The 21,751-nt window shown below is 36.4% G+C and overlaps 1 protein-coding gene across 1 annotated transcript in view; it reads right to left on the bottom strand.

The window, feature by feature from the left end:
• Side-ii (sidestep II) overlaps positions 1-21,751 on the bottom strand; it is a 394,183-nt gene that overhangs the window by 32,548 nt on the left and 339,884 nt on the right. Inside the window, exons 10-14 of the mRNA XM_026633535.2 lie at positions 16,284-16,443; positions 9,823-10,012; positions 9,302-9,405; positions 8,549-8,690; positions 3,930-4,084 (exon numbers count right to left, since the gene is read on the bottom strand). Coding sequence (XP_026489320.1) covers positions 3,930-4,084; positions 8,549-8,690; positions 9,302-9,405; positions 9,823-10,012; positions 16,284-16,443 — 751 coding nt within the window. The remainder of the gene's footprint in view (positions 1-3,929; positions 4,085-8,548; positions 8,691-9,301; positions 9,406-9,822; positions 10,013-16,283; positions 16,444-21,751) is intronic.

Genomic DNA, 21,751 nt, shown 5'->3' with positions numbered 1-21,751 from the left:
TTTAATTTTAAGCAGCATTTGATTACAATATTTCTACATTGTGAAGGACGAACGTTAGAGAATATACAGGCTACCTGCAATAGAGCACTATGGTGGAATATTCTCCAAAGTCTAAAATATAAAAGGAGCCCTTGGGTTAGACGTGGGATTTTGACAGTGGGCCTCGATGTGTGGCTATATTACACGCACACACCTGAACTGTAATAAGCCTAGCGTAGCTGTTCAAAACGACAAACATTATTTGTACAAATACTATTTATTTATGGAATAAATATTCCAGAATTACAGTTTGTGTTTCTGCAACGGACGAGTTCTCATTAAATAAACTTTGCTTGGCGGCGAGGCAAAGATATTCGTTACATTTCTGAGGGCGCTCTCTAAACATTTAAGCTAACTAATACTTGGATCGATCTGTTTGTTTTCAATTTCCTTCAAAAATTATTTCCGTATGTTTGTACGAGCCGCCAGCGCTCCGCATCCGCCCGTATACCTTGGACTTGCAACTCGCTTCGACACACTCAATTCTTTATTCCTTGTATAAACAACCGTATTCCGTTCAAGTAACTTTATTAAATTTTGTATGATTTTATAAATCTAACTAGCACGTCAATTGCAGATTATAACAAATAAAAAAAATACCAAAATAAAAAAATCGTTCGAGTAGGCTATCATGTAATAGGATTAAGTACAAAAAGTAATTCTATCACCGGTTCTGAAATATAGATTCTTTTTTGGAAGGCAGGCGAGCAAATGAGCCTCCTGATGCTACGTGGTCACCAGCACATAAACATTTAATTTTATGCGACGAGTGGTTGGTACCTCCCCAGACAATGGAAATACTTGGACAATTTATGAATACGAACTCCAGGTTTTTTTTATTATTTATACATTTTCATATAATCCTATAAGCTTTATCGATTTTTTTTCATAAGATTTAAATCTATTAATAGGCAAAGTTAAAATATTTTACCAACCAAATCAAAATTGTTTACTTATTCTGTTCTAAAAAGCTTTAAACAATATCTGGAACGTTTGAATGAAATTTTCAATGCACGCTCGCTTGATGGTAATGTTAACGTCTTTGCTGTAAAGTCAATATCCCGAGGAATCTCCTTCAGGAGTTCAAGTGCCTTGTATAGTGGTTTGAAGCTTCGTTCGGTATTAGCATAAATTTATTGCCATATTACTAGCTATTCGGACCGGATGCTGTGTACACTTCCATGAAACGTTTTGTTATTTATCATTGAACCTTCGACATGGTTGAAAGACAAAATTTTGACTATGGTAAGGACTAAATTCTTATGTTGGACTAAAGACTTATTATATTCCCGATATATAATTATTATTGTGGTGTTCGTTTTAGAGAGACTTGTTTAATATATATTTTAAAACTAAATTAATATTAAGGTAGCAACAACAGTCAGCTTAGGAATACAAGGTTTACGTTAACTATAACTATTAATACTCACACAGTCTGTGCACTTAAAAAATACATTTTATCCGTTTTCGATTTTCGATCTCTCAACAGTTATAACGCTTTTTTTAGTCATTAAATAAATATAATATTTTTTAATGAATGTCACGTTAAATTCTGTCTCTTGTATATGTAGCACTATGATTATTATTTTCATTGATAAATTTAAACATAATACTCATTTTAGTTACTCGTGGAATATAAACCTCATAAAAATAACATAAGACAAAAGATAAAACAAAAGGAAGTAAATGATTTGGAAAAGTTTAGTGCTGAGAATGTTCCTCCGAGGTTATAAATACTTTTGTAATAACATTGATATCAATTTAGTCGCACCAGCACCCATGAGACGACTAAACGGCTAAACGCGATCAAACGGCTGATATTAAAAACCTTTTCGTAAGTTGCGGCCCTCTCAGGCGAGAAATTAAAGGTTCGACGGCCCGAATGTTAGTTTTTCGAGTGATTTCGTCACGTGACTGATGAAACATTTTTTTCCACATATTTTGGTAAAATATCAATCGGGTCGATGATTTCGCGTTCCTTTTGGCGACGTTGAACATTTTTATTCAGATTTCGTTCGCTCGACTTAAGTTAACTTGCCACTCTAACTGAACAAGAACAAACGGTGTTCATATTCGTATAAATAAACCTGACCTACTGACCTTACGCTTACTAACATTTAGACGACATTGTTAGGCTCTTAAGACGCGACTTTGTTAGTCACGAAAATATTTTGTTTTCTCATTTATCATGAAATGACATAAGCCTGTGAGCGATCTAGTACATAATGACATGATATAATCGCCGCAAAGACGATATTTGACGTCAAGGATAAACTTCATAACGGAATGGAATGGTACCATAATGTATCTAAGACAAAGTTAAGGGCAGATGTAGTTGAGAAGCGAATCTCGACCGAGACATTAAGAGGGGCTCTTGATTAATCTGGCGTAGGATCCAGGGCGAGCCTTAATTAAAATGGGATTATCTTAAGGCTGCAGCGGAGTTCGGTGCCGGTAAGGAGCCATCCGCAGGGTTTCCTTGTACCTAATTTTTTCCTATCGCTCTTTGCGCGCCAGCTAATGGGTCTTCCGATAAAAAGATCTCAGCTCTGCTCGGTTAATTTTTGGAAGCTATTTATTTGGTTAATATACCCAGCACGGCCTGTCATTAACGTTTGAAAACTGTGGTTGCTGATATATATGAAAATAATAATATACACTGTAATGTAACTCCGCGGCGCGGGATCTACGGCTATCACATGGATAAATGTAAAATAATTAAAATTTACTGTAAAAGAATATTATATGTAATTAAAACGAATACGAAGTAATCATCATATATTTATGATATTTTCTTTGTGTGTGAATCACGTGAAAAGTACTGAAAGTATCTGTATGATACTATGACGAAGAAAATACACTTGAAAAATGGCACTGACAGTAAAGTTTGGATAGATTAGATTATACTAGTAATTTAAAAACAAACCTGTCATATGCGAGTTGTAGTTATTCAATTCATTTTTTATTTGTTTGTGAGAAAGCCGATTTTCTCTTTTTCTGGTTACGTAACGTAACGATGTAGCGATTCAAAATTATGTTGTGGATGAGTAACCCTTACAAAAACATGTTATATTAAAGGCAGCCAGAAGAATTAAATAATGTCTTTAATAAGATCAATGTGAATGTTTTAAATATTTGCTGATATAAGTATCATCAATCGCCAATTATATGGCTACATCGTATATATTAACCAAATTTGTAAGCAAATCCGAGTCATCTTTTGTAACGATAACTCGACACCCTATTTCCCGCGACATCAATTGAATCCTCAAGGAGACAAATGTGAAAGTCGTTTATCGAGGTCTCGAGGCAGCGCGAAATCCTTTATTGCGGTCGCAGCCATCATAATGTTGAGGATCATGCTCGAGGCCGGCGTCAAATCTACCAAACGTTTCGGCCACTTTTCCTCGTTACTGTATTTGGCCTAATGTTTTGCTCGGCTAATAATGTGCCGGATAAGTCGGGCGCCGCGCCGACACTTACTAGGCCGCTCGCTCCCGCGGGACGCAGACTTAGACACAAATTGAGTTTCGGTTAGTGATTTGGGGAAACAAGTAATGCGATCGCTTCATATCTTGTTATGGTGCAAAAGATTATCTCTGATTTACTGAACTCATGACAAAATGTGTAATATTTCATAATAAGTGTCAAGACGTCTTCTTATGACTTAAGTTAATAGAAGAAAAGGGTTTGGAGTTGATTCTACCACGTTGCCCCACAGTGGGTTGGCTAGTTGATTACCCGTGACAGAATCCCCTCCGGCTCTAACTATAAATTTCAACGAAAGAAATCAAACCGTTTTGTCCATTTATTTTAAAATAGTATCTAGAGTATTGCACTTTGTGAAAGCTTAGAACTTAAAATAATAATTTAGAAAATAATAACCGTACCTGTTCTTTTTTCAGGATCAGGGAAGAGCAGATCGTCGAGTCTGGCGGCCGACGAGCGACCCTTACTGTTGACGGCGACCGCGACCAGTCGGAAGCGCACCTCCCACTCCAGTCCGCGCACCGTCCATATCGGGTCCTCTGACGTCAGGTTCACCCTAGACATTCATACTATTTAGAATAATATTACAAACAAAACAGTGTCAAACTCTTGCAGTTGCGTTAAATATCAAAATTTCATTCGCCATACGATCAATCGTAATCCTTTTTCTCATTTTATTATACATACATCAAATTTACATACAACGGGTTTATATATAAATGATTAATTTTACAGAATAAGAGCATACAAGGGATATATTATTATTTGAATAATCGTTTTTATATCCAAAAATATAAACGCAACTGTGTTTTCAGCAAGGTCATTTCAAGGACGACAGACATATTCGCCCCTTGGTTTTGGTGGGCCCCATGTGTCGCAAGCGTTGGGCGAAATGGTATTCCAATAAATATTTATGAGGTAAAGCGAATTAGCTTAACATAAAAAAATATATACAAAGATAATTTATTTTCATAGAAACTACCATTTTCGTTTCTCGGTGATACTAACAAAATGAATTTTATTGTAATCCAACCCGTAAGCAAATTCAAAACCTGTTTATGATTATTCCAGAGAAGAGTTTAATTATTATCTATGAATAATTTAAAGATACATAAAACAAATACACGATAACTACTTCTGTTTCTCTTAAGTTATCGTATAAGCAGTTCCCATTGTTGGAATCATCTTTATTAATTGATGGTATTGTATGGATGGTGTATATTATGATCAGTTACAATGCTTTTGCATTCAGTATTTTTTGGATGTGTATACATATCTCCATATTTGATTTACTCGAGTGTTCGTTTCACGTGTTTATTATATTTTCGAATACGCCAAATACTTGGTCAAACAACGCGATAACACAACGCGAACACGCTCTGCTAATGTAGTGCGGTAAAGACCTTCATCCAAAAGGGCATTCAATAACATGGGACGTGAAGTAGAGCCAATAAACACACTCAAAATAGAAACTTATTAAACTTTAATTCATGGCTCCATAACGAGTCCTAAACTATTGTTTCTCTAAACAATGTTAACTCCACCCTAAGTACATCTTTATTACTATTATTATTACCACTATGTGTACGTACTGAGTAACATTCATGACTTCTTTCATTGGCGGGCGGTATGTCGGTGGCGCAAATTACATGGTGAAGTTTTGTTTATTACCAAGAATTAGGGTAATTCTAGAGGTCGTTGGGAAACATTTGGATAGGGAGAGTGGTCGCCGGCTCCCCGGAGACGGCGCCTCGCTAATGTACCGCACGAGCCACACATACGACGTTTGTTACTTAGGAAAAACAAATTTACAATGTTGAAACGCGATAAATACGCGTTTTATTACGTAAACGTGTGGAGTTTGTGTATTTTAACCAATGTTAAACTTTTAATCACGTATACGAAAATTACATTAATATTTTAAGTTATCTCCCAGGAGTGTACGTTGGGTTGTGATTTGTAAAGCTCATCAAAGGTTTCTTGAATGTTACGCTTTGTATCAAAAGTCGTTTGAAGATATTTAGACATGTGGTGAAGCGACACGGATTCCTTTTAAAATTAAAAACTACAAAAAGCGATCGTCTTCAGGTCGTCAGTCTACCCTGCCCCTTAAATCCATTCGGTCCGTCATTTAGTTGCTATTCACGAAAAACTACACAAGACATAATACACAGCACATAAGTGTATCCATAAACCCAAGTGCATATTTCATCTCTGACTGCCCGATGCGACGTTAAACGCACTACTCGGTTATTCAACAAGCATAAATCCGGTCTTCAATACATGATGAGTTTATTGTTCCAAAACGTTATGAACGCATAAAATGCTCAATGAGCAATTTCACTGCATTATTATTTTAGTAGATAAAACCCAATTTCTTAGAGCTCGTTATTAGGCCGGGAAGTTTCATATAGAAACACGATTTGCTAATATTTCCTCAAGCACAATAATTTGGCAAAAATTGTTGGGAAACTCTGATAAACCCAATATATATTTCGACTTACTTTATATTTTATCATATTCTGCATAAGAAAGGTTTTTTTTTCGTATTTATATGATGTCATAGTCTAGTCTATTCTGGTATAGCGTAGTTCAGATATATAATTTGTAAAATCTATGATAGTGTTTATTTTGTGTTTGAAAGTAGAGGTTAACTTACACATTCGTTATATTTAACACAATAAAATAATTTTACTAAAGAATGAAACGAAACAATTGTTCCCTTTATGTAAATATTATGTATATAATGCAAACGAAGGTTCACTCCAACATTATATCAGCATTTTTCGAAATACAATAATAAAATGTAATATGTATATCCGGCGCGCGCCGTTCACGTACGCTCCATTATGTAATAAACTGTATACGATTTTTCGAAGTCTCTTAATGGTAATCGAAGATCCCAAAGAGCCAATTTAAATGCTGTTTAGATTACAAATGTAATTTATTAGTTTTATTACATAAAAATACCGCTTCGTCTAATGTGTGAATTTATGAGTAAGGTAACGGCAGAGCACGACCTGAACAATCAACAAACTGCTTGCCCAGATTACATCACGAGATTTTCGATTCGAACAGAACATGATATTTTTATACTGATTTTATCTGCATGATAATTTTAGGTCGATGTGGTTCGATTAATGAATATTTTTTATACCTTATTATTATCTCGACAGCCGCTAAGTAGCATATCAATTAACGGTAAATCTTTAAGCTTTTCTTTACAACAAACCAGTTGGAAGCGGATTATAAATGTACCAAGCAGACAAGGGCAGGGCCTACTTGACCCGGGAAATTTATAGCTGAATTTTTACAAGAGAAAGATAAGGCTGGCTCGGATCTAAATCCTCGTTAGCGGCCATTGTCCGCCTCCCTCCTATTGTCGCGGCTCGTATTATATCCTGAATTAGACGAAACCCTTTTTCACATTATTACCTCCGAGGAGGCTCTTGTATTATCTTTGTATAGAGCGGCAAGAATTGCATTTTAACCACCGCCTTGGTGTTGGGTTTGGTAATTATCATTACTAATTTTGAGAGTTTCATTTTTTTGCAGGAATATATCTTAGATCGTAGACATTAACCTTTTTATCTTGGATAATGTTGTTGTCTTGGCGATGACGATGTACTTACATCGTAACGCATATTTCTAGCAGTGTCAGTATTTATAGAGAAAGAAGAGATATGATTACTGGTGCCTATATTGAGAATATAGAATATATGTTTAATTTTCAACAATTTAAACCCTCAAGGAAGCTCATAAGAAACAATTTTCTGTAATGATTAGCGGTTTTGTAAAGTAATAATAAACAATATCACGCCGTAGAAGAGGCGACGTCCGCCTGACGAGTGCGTATCGCGATAATCGCGTTACCGGCTGTAGTTAATGTATAATGAGCGCACTTCCGACTTTAACGAGCTCGTACTCGTGTAACTAATTATGAAATATTACATCACATGCAAGCATTACATAAAAAATACATTAATACCTGCCAGGGGTAAATATGAGACGTTACAACGACGAGAAATGATTATTTCGAAGAACACGTTCTTTGAAGAATTACTCGAGCTGTTTAACGGATGTTGGAAATTAAATTATAGCCAAAATATAATCCAAAAGAAAGAAAGCATTCTTGCCACCATTCCGCGTGATCAAGATTTGTACAATAACAATTTTAATTCATATTTGCATATATTTAAGGACTTAATGTAAATAATTCTTATGTTAATAAAAAGTTACCGTAAAGAAAGGTATTCCCTAACAATTGAAGGTGGGCACAATATATTATTCAAATTACTTTCAAAGAAACAACCTTAATCATTATTATAGTTTGTGTGTAGCTATGGAGTACATGGCCCATAAGATCACGACTCTTCACATCGGAGCGCGTCACGCAGTCCGAGCACGCCAGAGAGCAGGCTGCGTGAGCAGATTGCCTCTGCAATATTAAAAACAATGCCACCCCTAAACACCCGGCCCCACCCTAGCGCCGCTCTCCCGCGAGCTCCACACGGCGCCGCTTATTAGTAAAATGTTGCTTTTTATTGCGAGCGGGGAACCCGAGTGGTATTAGACGAAGAGGAGCTCTTCATTAGCCCAGTTTGTGGGTAAGATGACGTAATTAAAATGACGTCATCGGCTCTCCCCGGAAGATTAAACGTCACTTATGATCATTTATGTATATTATAAATAGTAGAAACAAGCTCAAAAAAATGGTTTTAAAAAGATGCCAGATCATACTTCGTTTCTACATTAAAATTCCACAGTTCGTTTTAGCTCGGTTAATTAAAAAATGGAAGGCTCATATAATCGATACCTAAAAGATTATATTCGAGATAAAAAGCGTGGACTTATTATGTGAAATGACTCTGTAGTTAAAGTTTTTTTTCGAAATCGCGTGTCATAAATTTGGAACACGTGGGTGACTCCGAACTGTGAAAGGGTTAACCTTCGCATCACCCTTATTTGCGTGAGTTTGGGTTAAATAGTTTAGTTCACTCCAGATGGAATAATCTCTTACCTGGGCTTGTTGTCATCTCCAGAGTAAACTTCGAGTAGAAAGTGCTGCGGCAGGCCACCGTCGAACCCCGCCACGCATGAAACTTCCACTGAATCTGATGTTTGATTCCATAACGTGCAATTTCTTGGCGCATGTGGTTTTCCTACAGAAAAACATAGAATAAAATATTAGCTATTATACTAGTTATATGGAAACACGAGATGTGGCGTTGTAGAAGCGTATATGAGGGAAGGAGAGGCAATATCGAGAGTTTTCGGATCATAATAAATATCTTAAGTCGTAAAAATTTATCACATTGTGGCCCGACTCCTTATCTCAGCTTACATCTTTTTATAAAAATACGATGTTCTTCTTCAGTTCGCATAGCACACTTCAGTACGAAAATCGGTATTTGGCAGTTATATACTACTACTGACGCCTCCGAACTTTACACCGTCACCACTATTTATATATGTAAATAGAATGGTTCCGTATGTTTTTAGGAGCATTTTGTCTATGAAATATGCATAAATTATGACGAATGCAACGCTTGTGCATAGGTACCGGTTTGAAGAGTGAGTGAGCTAGTGGTTGGCACAAGCTTGACGGCTTATTAGTAATGTAAGGAATGATTGATTTCCCTCACAGTACTAGTCTATGCGTAGAGGTGCCATCAGGAGCCTATTTGCCAGTTTTCCTACCTATATGATATAAACAAATATTAATTAATAAATAGTTGCAAACTAATTAAATAATTATAAAAGGACAGCGTACCGGCAGCGACCATTTGAAAGACGCAGGGTGTTAGCTGGGAGCCGACTTCGTTAGATGCTGCACACGACAGCGTACCGTAGTCCAAGTCCGCCACTGGCGTATATCTTTACAGAAGGAAATTAATTCACTGAGACTTATACACACAGATTTTAAGTTTTAGTTGAATTTACAATATCCTGTTTAATGGGAACAATTTAGAAGGAATATAGCATGCAAAAAACGTCAACACAAATCAAAGTTTGAACGTAAATTAGCCTCATTTATTCGTCGATGGTCATTTTTCCTTTTTGATTGTGTAATTGACAAGCTTGAAATTCAATTCTGAATCAGTGAATAACAAACATTCACGCTGATTAAACTTTTCATTTCGACAAACTTGTTCAATTGCAAAGGATTTGCATGAGCAGGCTTTTCATGGAATCGGATTTTAACTGACTTTTTACATCTCAGAATGATTTAACATATAACTAGGCAAAGAAAATTTCACCTTCATTTTATTTTTTAATAAAACTTAAACCTACTTAAGACTGGAAGCACTGCCATTAGACGTGTATCTGTCTGCTGCGACGTCGAGCGTTTCGCCTGAGTTGTTAAACTTCCATTTGAAGACTGCCGCGGGAGGATCTGCGTCCACTTCGCATACGATGACCACCGACTCGCCGCGTGCTGCGCCCACCACAGACACGCCACCACTGCGACAAGATGGTGCATCTGAAAAACAAGGAATATATTGAAAACATACCCTTCCTCCAGAAACTGCAAAAAACTTTATCCTTGTATATTGTATTAATATCGTTCCATACATTCATTCCGATATAGGCTGCAAAGTAATATCAAGAAAGAACTAAATAATGATAAAAATACTCAAATCAAATCAAATCAAAAATCTTTATTCAATATAGAAGTGTTTACACTTGCTTATTGATTGTCAAAAATCTACCACCGGTTCGGAATTTAGCACCTCGGACCTGAGAAGAACCGGCGAAAGAAACTCAGCGGGATATTTTTTTTTTTTTTTTTCTCTTTGCATGTACAATAATTATTATATTTTAGTTATTTGAAACAGCCTGGAGGCGATCATTTCATTCCCAAGGTGTGCAGTCAACTAAAAAGTCATTAGTGTTGTAATATCCTTTAGCACACAAACGCTCTTTAACGATTCTTTTGAATTTTATAATTGAATAATTTTGAACGTTTTCTGGGATCCTGTTGTAAAAACGTATACATTGCCCCAAAAAAGAGTTACTAACCCTGTGTAATCGGGTACTTGGAGTAACAAGTTTATTCTTGTTCCTAGTGTTAATAGAATGTACGTCACAATTTCTGGGAAAATCGTTTATGTTTTTGCGTACATACATAACATTATCAAAAACAAATTGAGAAGCGACAGTCATTATTTTAATTTCTTTAAATTTATCTCTTAACGAATCTTTTGGGCCCAGGTTATAAATTGCACGAATAGCCCTCTTCTGCAGTACAAAAATAGTATTAATGTCAGCTGCATTACCCCAGAGTAGGATGCCATACGACATTATACTGTGGAAATAACTGAAGTACACAAGGCGAGCCGTATCCACATCAGTCAAAAGTCTAATTTTTTTTACCGCATAGGCTGCAGAGCTGAGTCTATTCGCCAACTTATTTATATGGGGGCCCCATTGGAGCTTAGAGTCTATTGTCATACCAAGGAACTCTGTTGATTCTAAAACATCTAATGCTTCCCCGTTTAAGCATACACTCGTTTTGACACATCTTACATTGGGAGTAGTGAATTTAATACATTTAGTCTTTTTACTATTTAACATTAAATTATTAACACTAAACCAATTTACTATTTCAGAGAGAGTATTGTTCACATCGTCATATATTGAAAGACGTCTTTTTATTTTAAAAATTAAAGAAGTATCATCAGCAAACAATACTATCTCGAGTTTATCACCTAGGAGATGTGGCAGGTCATTTATATAAACAAGGAAGAGGAATGGTCCAAGAATTGATCCTTGAGGGACCCCCACAGTAACTGGAGACCCGGGAGATCTCTTTCCATTTACATCAACCCTCTGAATCCGATTGCTCAGATACGAAATCAGAAGACTGAGTGCAGTGTCCCTAATTCCATAATGACGTAGCTTCCTGACCAAAGTTTCGTGTTGCACGCAATCAAAGGCCTTAGATAAATCACAAAATATCCCTAAGGCATCCTGTGACTCCTCCCAGGCCCTGTAAATATTTTTAACGAGCTCAACACCAGCGTCAGTTGTCGAGCGACCCCTTGTAAATCCAAATTGTTTCTTGTGTAGCAACTTGTTATTGTTAAAATGTACTAGCATTTGATTTAGTAATAACTTTTCAAAGATCTTGCTAAGAGTTGGTAGTACAGAGATGGGCCTATAGTTGTTGGGGTCTGATGTACTACCTGACTTAAATATTGGTAATACTCTACTATGTTTCATGAGGTCAGGAAACACGCCACTAAGGACACATTTATTAAATATAGTGACAAGGTAGGGTGCGATTACATCAATTATTGAATTGACTACCTTGACAGAGATCCCCCACAGATCGGCCGTTTTCTTAATATCTAGTGATCTGAAGGAACTTATTACATCACTTACACTTACTGTATTAAATTTAAAGCTAATATTACATTTTTCCACGTGGTTTTTTAATAATGATTCAGCAACGGTAGGAGAGGAATTTAATGAGTTAGTAGTCGAAAATGGAATGTCAGCAAAAAATTTTTCAAAAACAGTTGCAACATCCCGATCTGAGGAAAATAAATTGTTGTCAATAGATAAGCTAAAGTCGGAGATGTTATTTTTGACTCTTCCAGTTTCACAATTAATAATTTTCCATGTCATTTTAATTTTATCAGGTGCGTCAATAATTTTTTTTTTTATATGTAATGATTTAGCTGTATGACATACACGTTTGAATAGTTTAGAGTAGGCACTAACATAACTGATAAATGAAAAAGACCGGTTGTATGATCTTTCACTATAAAGTTCATACAACCTCTGCCTACTCTTGTGAATTCCGACAGTCGCCCAATCATTAAATTTAAGAAAATTCCTAGAATAGACTGTCTTGGAAGTAAATGTGGCATTAAATTCTGTTTTAATTAATTTAAAAAAATTGTTATAAAGCTCGTTAGAATTATCATTTAATTGTAAATATGAGAGCTTTGCCATGATATTACTTCTGAACTTCTCAATTCGATACAAATTGATTGGAACAAATGTCTGTTTTAAATCCTTAGCATTATTTTTTATTTGCGAATTAAATGAAGCCAACTGTCCACAATGATCAGAACTTAACATATTTATAATACATTTATGATTAGGTACACAGTTGGTAAATATGTTGTCAATACATGTTGCAGTGGATTCAGTGATTCTAGTTGGCTCTAAGAATAAGTTAATGAGGTTATATGAATATAATAATGATCTGAATCTAATACTTGTGCTATAGTTTTCTAATAAGTTTATGTTAAAGTCACCACAAATAAAAATATATTTACTTGATCCAGATAATTTCAATAATGCACTTTCCAATATTTTCTCAAATGCTTCATATAACCCGCTAGGAGGTCTGTATACGCATACAACAATGACATGCTCAAGCTCTGCACAGGCTGCATACTGTTGTTTTGTATTAGCTTAAATAGATTTTTTAGTTTTGAGAGCAGCAAGGTATTTTATAAATGATTGTTTTTCCTTATCTGAACGTCCTTCCCTCTAATAAAAAGGCAACGTGTCCCTCATGAGCAAAGTTCGTTATAACGTCTAGCTACGTGTCAATTGTCATTTGATTCCTCCAGAGAAAATGAGGCTACATTATCGTATTCGGATCTCAATTTAACAATATCTGTAATAGCCACCGCTTCCGCAGATTGAAACGGAGACTCGCCGCGATTGAGGTGGGCCAGCGATAGCGAAACTATCAAGTAAATTGGAACCGAACTTGGGCCGATCGCCACGAATATTAAAGTAATAATCTGTGTAAGCGATTCTAGTAACTGGCGCGTTAGTTTCAGGGACTTTTTTCGCTCGGATTTTTTTTCGTCGAGTGTGCATAAGTGGGGTGCGAGACGACCCGGTATTAAATGGAAGGCGACATGCAAGCGGTATCAGAGCAGTGCATTAGGTGCCCGTCCCCGACGGCGACCGACCGACGAGCGTCGAGCATGCGACCTTGCGTTGTTTCGTTCCTTGACCGGATCATTAAGGACTTCTTGTTCTTCTCGTCACGTTACGTCATCGCTTACGATTTAAGTGTTTCAAGTGAGTCGCAAGTCATTCGTCACATTATGTCGCATGTGCTTCTTTTCCTTGTTGATATAATTACGTATATAAATATCTAATTCAAGATTTCAAAGCAATAATTTGGATATCAGTTTCAGATTTCAGTGATTCCGATGTTGTAACTGTGATTTTATTACCCGTCTATCAAACACCCAGGATAAGCATAAATTATTTTATGGGGTTCAAGGTCGGCCAACGGCATGCACAATAGGCCGATGAAAATAACGAAGGCTAAATTAGTAATTATAAGTATCAAGACTAGAGTGAGAGCCTGTAAGTGATCCATTGCTGAGCAAAAACTTCTCCTCTAAGTGGATACATATTACATGGCAGCATTCCATTTAATACATGCTGGTTTCTCTTAGATATTAGTTTAAAATACGTTGTAAAATGTGTGACGCTGGGCCTGATTTTAACCCACTACCTTCGGTTAAGATCCACGTGTTCAATCCACTAACTCCATCTTAGCTTTAGGTGAAGGATAGGGAGAATTAAAAGTAGTACTGTCATTATTGTAAATTAATTGTAATTAATAATAGATTACTATTCCTGATGACCTTGTCTCGTATATAGAGGAGTGTTGGGAGAAGCGTCACGAGTTACGAATTAGGGCAAGGAGCAATTATGTCGCTGCGGCTCGGCCCGATTAATAATGAAACGGCCGCAATGCAGGGCGGTGTTAATGTGTACGCACCTTTACTAGGCGCCGAATTTTACTACAGTAAGTCAGAAATCAAATTCGTTATAATTATGGTTTGTCTAAAGTGACAATTTGAATTAGCTAACATTTTAATAAGAAATAATAGTTTAATGAAAGTATAACTATTTCAGTTTCACTGAGTTTGATACTGATGAGACAGTGTAGGCTTTTGTGAGTAAATAATATAACAGCAGTTATTCCATCATTATTGTGCTCAGAGTGACACGGACTGTGTTGAGGAGTAGTATACTCGTGTCTCACCGCGCCAATTTATTTGTGCGGACGAACCGATTACAATAAGTGGCCTGTTTGCCAATTTCCCTTCCTGTCCTGAGTACGATTTTTGTAAGCACGATGGTGCGCCAAACACACGCTCACCTGTGCTGTCTAGCGCTGGCCAAGAAAACGCTTCACGATTTATGTCCCTTATTTATACTTCAGTAAGGCCGAGCGCTTAATCACCTCCGCCGAATCCACAGCCGAGCTCCGTAATAGACTATTGTTTAGAATTCCTTTGCGAAGATTTCGTTATAGAAAAAAATTAAATTAACCGACAATAACACTCAGGTAAGATTGTAAAGGAAGACGAGATTAAGGGTAACGGCTGTTGCTCAGTGGTATGCGGGTTATGTTTTTTGTCAGCAAATTACTTTCTAATTAATCCATCGCAGCCCTAACCGTGAAATTATACCGAGAAGCGTAAACTAGCTCTTTGTGACATTTTTAATTTCTTTTGAAAATCTTCCACCTGACTTCTATGAATTTAAATCCATAACGCCATTTATTTTGGAATATCGTTTATAAAAAAATATTATATTTAGGATTTTAATTTTAGCACAATTTGTGTTAATTTATGTCAAAACTTATAATGGGCAAAACAACTTTCGTCGAATCCAAGGATCCGAGCAATTAAAATTAGCTTATCCGTTTAGACGAAACGACCGAAACACAAGAAGCAGGCGCGTGCCGCTCCGGGTTGGCAATTGTTACTTCTTAATTTGTGTGGCTGATGGTCTCCCACCGTTCATTAATTCCACGGAGCGGTTCACAGGATAATTTCCCGCCTACGACTGATTGTTTTCAACGAGTTTAGGGCCAGAAACACCCAACTGTTGTGAGTTTTCCATTCAAAGGAGTCCACTTATCCCAAACGGTAAAGTCAAAACGCGATTTAAATTTCGAAACATAAAAGTTCTGAGAAGTATTTTAGCATTCAGGATATGAGTGCATCAAGCAAATAAGAACGCCGTCCGAGCGCCGCGGGCCGTTATTCTGAATTTCCGAGCTCAGTTGTAAATCATTATATTCGTGATGTACGGGTACGGTGTGGGATGAGCGGAAAATTTGGATGAAAATACATTAGCGCAACTCATAAAATGTTTTATTAACATATAAAATATTATACGAACTTTATATAATAGGGAGTTATGCGTGTGTTGTAATTTGGCTGCTTTATGACTTTATTAAGATCTGTTGCTTTTGTAAGCTGCATTTTATACAAGCGTTCATTAATTTCATCCCTGCCTAAGGGTGTCTACTAAGTTTGTTACTGATTCTACTACCGGTCAAGAATTTCTAGAATCACTGGACTGGTGGTGACTTCAACAGAGGTTTTGATCGTCATCCACGTCAGAGTGTTACGACATGATCCTAGTTCATTATTATAGACTTTAATAATAACTATTCAATTGTTTTTGTAATTTTATTATAAGCGTGCTGTTGGATACTCCGTTAGAAGAAGGATTCGCTATTGTTTGCAGTATTCATGGGAATTATATGGGATAATACATTCACCGTTTGATGCTCTGCGCTTTACGATTTCTTGTGTGCACACTTATGTTAACTTATATTAACTGTTGTTCATGTTTTTGCTCATTAATAATACGGACTTATATGTACTGTATCTGCATTTTTGTTTTTTACTCAAGATTAAACATTTAATAAGATATAAATAGATAGTTATAGTTTGATATCTTACATTTGACGCGAAAATGTAGCTCGTTGGAGACGGTCTCGCCTTCTGCGTTGAGAGCTGAGCAGGCGTAGCGGCCGCTACTGTGCCGTGTCACCTTCTGCAGCACTAAGCTCTGGTTGCTGTGGAAGACGCGCGCCGTCGCGTTGTGTGCCAGTGGTCGGTCCTAGAAATTATAAAGACGCTATTAAAATATATTGTCAATGTACACAAGTTAGTTTATAATGTATATATCTGGCACAGTGAAGGTAGCACTTATTGCCTTTATAAAATGAACTATTAGCAAATATGTTGCCAGTGATAAGAATATAAAGTACCTATCAACAACCAATAACTCTATTTTCAAAGTCCATTTTGGCTCGAAGTAATTTTAAACCGAAATTTATAAGCACTTAATGAGTTATCGCCGCTCGTAATATAAATAAAGTGCAAGTACAGTCATTTATTATTCATAATTGTAATCTATCGGTAACATTAACATCAAGATATTATGATATTAATACAATTAAAGTTGCAAGATATAAATATATTTTTGTTGGAACAGCTGTATTACAGTGTAGCCTTTATTATACTAATAAATTAGCAAAGTAAATTGCCGTAATTAATCTCTCTCGCCACCTACAACTTATTTAAGTAAATACAGGTGGCTAGTTGAGCGCTTCATAATCATAAATCCTAAGGCTGGGAGACTCGAACTGGCCAGCTCGAGTTTAGTGGAATGCGCTATCGCCGCAGCCGCCTGCGTCTTGCAATAAAACTATACTATAAACACGGAAGCGTTTCTAAAGAATGCCATTGAACAAACTTGCAAGCGTGGAAGGACGTTTAACAGAATATGATTATTTGCACAAAAGGGTCTTCCATTACGAGCGGTGTTGCGCGCCCCTTCCACGGACAAAGACTCGCAGCTCTAAAGGAATGATTATTTCTCGTTTCTAACAAAAGGATCTCTAATTATTATTAGAAGAGATAAGTGAGCTCGAGATTCAGGCAAGTTCACTACAGGCTGCTGCCTGGTGCTACGGTGGGCCGGGCGCGTTGCGGTATGCGACTTTGACAGATTAATCATAATTAGAATCACAAAAAGTCCATTTTTTTCTAAAAAATTAATAACAATAAGTTAGTTATATAAAATTAAAAAGTAACAGTCTGTAGTTTCTCCAAAACTATTTAAAGACTTCTCGTGTTTTATATCAAATAAAATACTAAATGTTGCTTTTCGATAGGAATTTTTGTACAACAAGATCCAAAAATCGGTCTAATGCGCCTTAGTGGACTTAGTCATGTGGCAAAATTCCATCCGACTCATGACGGTGTCCTCACGATATTTACCTTCATCGCCGAGCGAGAGAACAAATTAATGTACATGAAACTCAGTAGTATTTCAATTTATCTATTCGGTGCAATATATTTTAATATATTTTTACATTGGAAAAACAGCCATCTGTTCAACGTTTATTTTTAATATAATGAAACATGAATTAGCTTAGGATTGTCGGATCCTTAATTCTCACTCGTAATCTGAAGGTACAATACAAACGTACGGATTGGGCGCAAGGAGCTACATTTTATTTCTGCTAATGAAGTCGGCGAACGCAAACAAAAACCGGTCGCCCGAAGATTCTTGTTTCACTTAAATTAAAAGAGACATTTTAAAAGCCGCGTACAATTTGATAAAAGGTTCCTCAATCGAAATACAAAATTATATTAACGGTGTATACGTTCCGACTTTATCTTGCTGTATGCTGTTCCCGTTGAATGGTTAGTGAGCCAGTGTAATAGAGTTGAATGTTTGTTTTATTACTTATTACATGAAATTTAAGAAGTGCCTTATCTGTACGTATAATAAATGGTTACCTTACCATGTTCTTTCAAGGTCATGGAAGTAATACGGTACCAAATTTCGAATGAATAAGACATAATTATAGTTAGTCAGATCCCCTCATCAACTATTACAGAGCTGATGATCATCCAAGGGCTGATAAGGTCATGGTTACCTTACCATACACTTTCATTATCATTGAAGTAACATGGAACCAAATTTCGAATCGATAGGACATATGGAAGGTAGTCAGATCCCCTCATCCACTATTAAAGAGCTGATGATTTTAAAACGGCTGAACAGATTTTCATGAAACATGGCTAAGAACACTCGGGATAAAATTATCTATTACACAAAAAAACTAAACAAAAATCGGTTCATCCGTTTGGGAGCTGCGATACCACAGACAGATACACAGACAGGTTAAACTTATATACCCTCTCTTAAAAAAAATATTACAGGGGGTAGCTATTAACGCAATAGATCACATTAATATGATATTTAGAATTTTTGACTGTTTATCTATTCATTTGTTACCGCTAATCTCGGAATCGGCTTAACCGATTTGGATGCGGTTTTCACTGAAGTTGGTTTATACTGAAGTATTGTTTTATTAAAATCGAGTTGTTATGGAACCAGGGCTGATGAGGCTTAAACCTTTTTAAAGAGTTCCAGTGGTGTTACATCATCAAGTATAAACGGGTGCGGCAGAGATGAATTTGAATTTATGTCCCGGTTACTTCTCATTCCAAAAATAAATTCGTTTACTTTTAAGATAGTCCAGTGCACACGGCTAGCTTTATGTGGCTCTGTCGCGTGTTCGCAACTGAAAAAAAATCTGTGCTTTAATCCCCGACGGCACTATGTGTAATATCGTGTAATATACATTATGCAGTTAGACAAATACATACAGGGAACTACAACGCCACAACAGACTCAAAGATTGAGAATCTTATGATATGATATGTCAACCATATAATATTTCCACTTTTGAAGCTTAAAATCACGCGAACGGAGTCGCGGGCACCAGCTAGTATTTCATATAATGTTAAGGTCCGTAGGCAAAGGTGACGACTAGTATATAGGTAGAATATATTACGGACGACTGCCATCGTAAACTAAATTAAAAAAAATACACTGTTGTCTAACGGAATTTTTGTGTTATGACTTGATACATAAACCACCGATACACAGTAATTGTTTCCGTAATCATTAACATAATAATATAACAATATCATGATTTTTATTAAAACAGGAACCGTGATTTGTTTGAAAAATTGCCCATATTCGTCCTGAGCGAGCGCTAGCAATAATTCACATCTCGTAACAGCCCATCCCGGACGTCCTCGCGAGGAGACGCCTGGGGCAAGGTTAATGCGCGTAAAATTACAAGCTTATAATTTATTCGACAGAAATATTCGTCGGCAAAAACACGTATCGTGCGTAGAGAATTTAATTTGAAATTATATTACGCTTGTTTGTGGAGCTTAGTCAGCCGAATCGTCTTGTCTGGGTGATTCAAACGTTTTAATATTATAAGCATCCATTTAGTGTGTTTGAGGACACGGCGATGTATCAATATTAATTTACTTGTTACAAACGTCTCAATGTAATATAAGATACTTTAGACTCAATATTATGGATTGAATTTTTGTAATGGCGTGTTACTTTATCGTTAGATGGTAGGAGGAACGCAGTTCTCATATTTTATCATAATAATGTAAAAACTTCGGTACGCGGTCGCCCTCCCAGATTGTTACAATAAATACAAATTGATTGATACCGATTGACACGAAACTTTTTTTTTAAATAAGTAGTTCGGTTAAATTCATAGATGAAAACTAAATACAGACTGTAAAAAATAACTGGATACAGTTAGTTTATAAAATAAAATAGCAGTACGTTAAAAAGACCAATATCCATATTTGGAATTTCAAAAATGTCTCAAATTTCACATTCCTTTCCATATTAAGCGCAATTTTGGGATGGATTTGCAAAAGAGCTGAATCGTCTGTCTCTTCTTTATAAACAGAAGCCTAAAGATCGATTGTCATAATTCAAACATTAAGGAAAGGCGAACTTCTATACAAAGTGTTGATCCTCGATTTCGTCCTCTTAAGGTAGTGAATTTTCGAAAACCTATACTGACTTCATTTTACTCATAACTATAATCCAAATCAATTTCCATATTTCATACATTGATAAAAGGCGATCTCCTGTATAAACATTCATTTCCCATTTAACGCCCCAAGGAGATGAATTTTGAAAAATCTTTCTTAGTGCTCACCAACTTTTCATGAGAAATTCTTGCGCAAATTTCATCGTTTTAAAGTTTTATTAAGTAGTTATATATGCTTAAGTGCCAGTGAATCGTGGGAGTGACGTCTGGTTACATAATTAAAGAGCGTCCGTCTAAAATTTTCAAGGTTACGATATTAATTGTTCTTTGAATGTTTATTTTGGAGAGCGCTTGTTAAAAAAGGTCCGGCCCGTTGTAGCGTGCTCTGATTGTAGGCAGCCCTTTGTGTCTTTGTATGTTCGTTTATTCGTGACACGTGCTTTGAGCCCTCGACTACTCACATGTTTTGATTATATTTAAACATTAGCCCTGGCTATTGCGATTTTTCTTCGTGACCTCCTATTCAACATTGTATTATTTTTATTAACTGACTCGTTGCCAGTGGCTAGCTTATGCGGCTGCAGATCTCGAAGGAGAAAATTCTGAAGTAGGCTACTAAAAAATTGTAGGGTTATCTGTAACGAAATTCTATGCGTCTGAAAACTGGTAAAGACGGTGACGTAGTTACCTTGTCCCGAAATATTTAGCCACTTTCGTATAATTTATTGTGTGTGGTGAATGACTACCCGGTTCTTTGTCGGTCCTTCTCGGCAGAATCTAAATTCCAAACCGGTGGTAGCGATTTATATGATTATAATATATGATTATAATATAATATAGTACGTTTAATATGATTCTGTAAGCTGACGGTTTAAAAGTGCTTGTAAAATCACACTCGAGTAAGTATTTTTTGACTGGAAATATTGATACAAAGCAATTGATCAATAAGAATGTGTCATAATTCACCTTACTTACTTTTTATATCGTTTTGGATTGCATTGTACTGCACGAAGTGTGTGTACTTGAGAATACACACTCTTCGAATATATTTGAAAACATTTCCAAGTGAAGAGTAACTCATTTATTTATTTCTAGTCACCCTCTGAATTACAAAACGAAGGAGCGACGTGTGATATTTTTTAATTTCGTGCGCGAAACAGTTCTACGCATGTTTTGATTACGATCTGAACCGTTTCGAATTATCCGAATCTCGATCGTTGAATCAATCTGGCGTGAAAGGCGTGCGAGTGATTCAATCAAGAGTGTCCATTATTTGCGGGACGAGTTCCATCGAAGCACAATCTCGCGGATGATCACGGTGGCCGCGGGGGACTTCCCCTCTGGCTCCTCGAGAATGGCTCCCATTAACGAATAAAGAGAAAATTTTCCACCTGATAACACTGTTTGCTTTTACTCTCTCATATTATTCAATATGCCTTTGTATGCCGGAGCGAATGACGGCTGGCGGTCGTAAAAGAAACCATGTTGATATTTTAGTGACGTAGCACTCTGTGGCTTTAATCACACAAATGG

The sequence above is a fragment of the Vanessa tameamea genome, chromosome 4, assembly GCF_037043105.1.
Source record: "Vanessa tameamea isolate UH-Manoa-2023 chromosome 4, ilVanTame1 primary haplotype, whole genome shotgun sequence".
Lineage (NCBI taxonomy): Eukaryota > Metazoa > Arthropoda > Insecta > Lepidoptera > Nymphalidae > Vanessa > Vanessa tameamea.
Note: the sequence above shows the minus strand (reverse complement) of the source record. Positions and strands in the feature narration are given on the sequence as shown.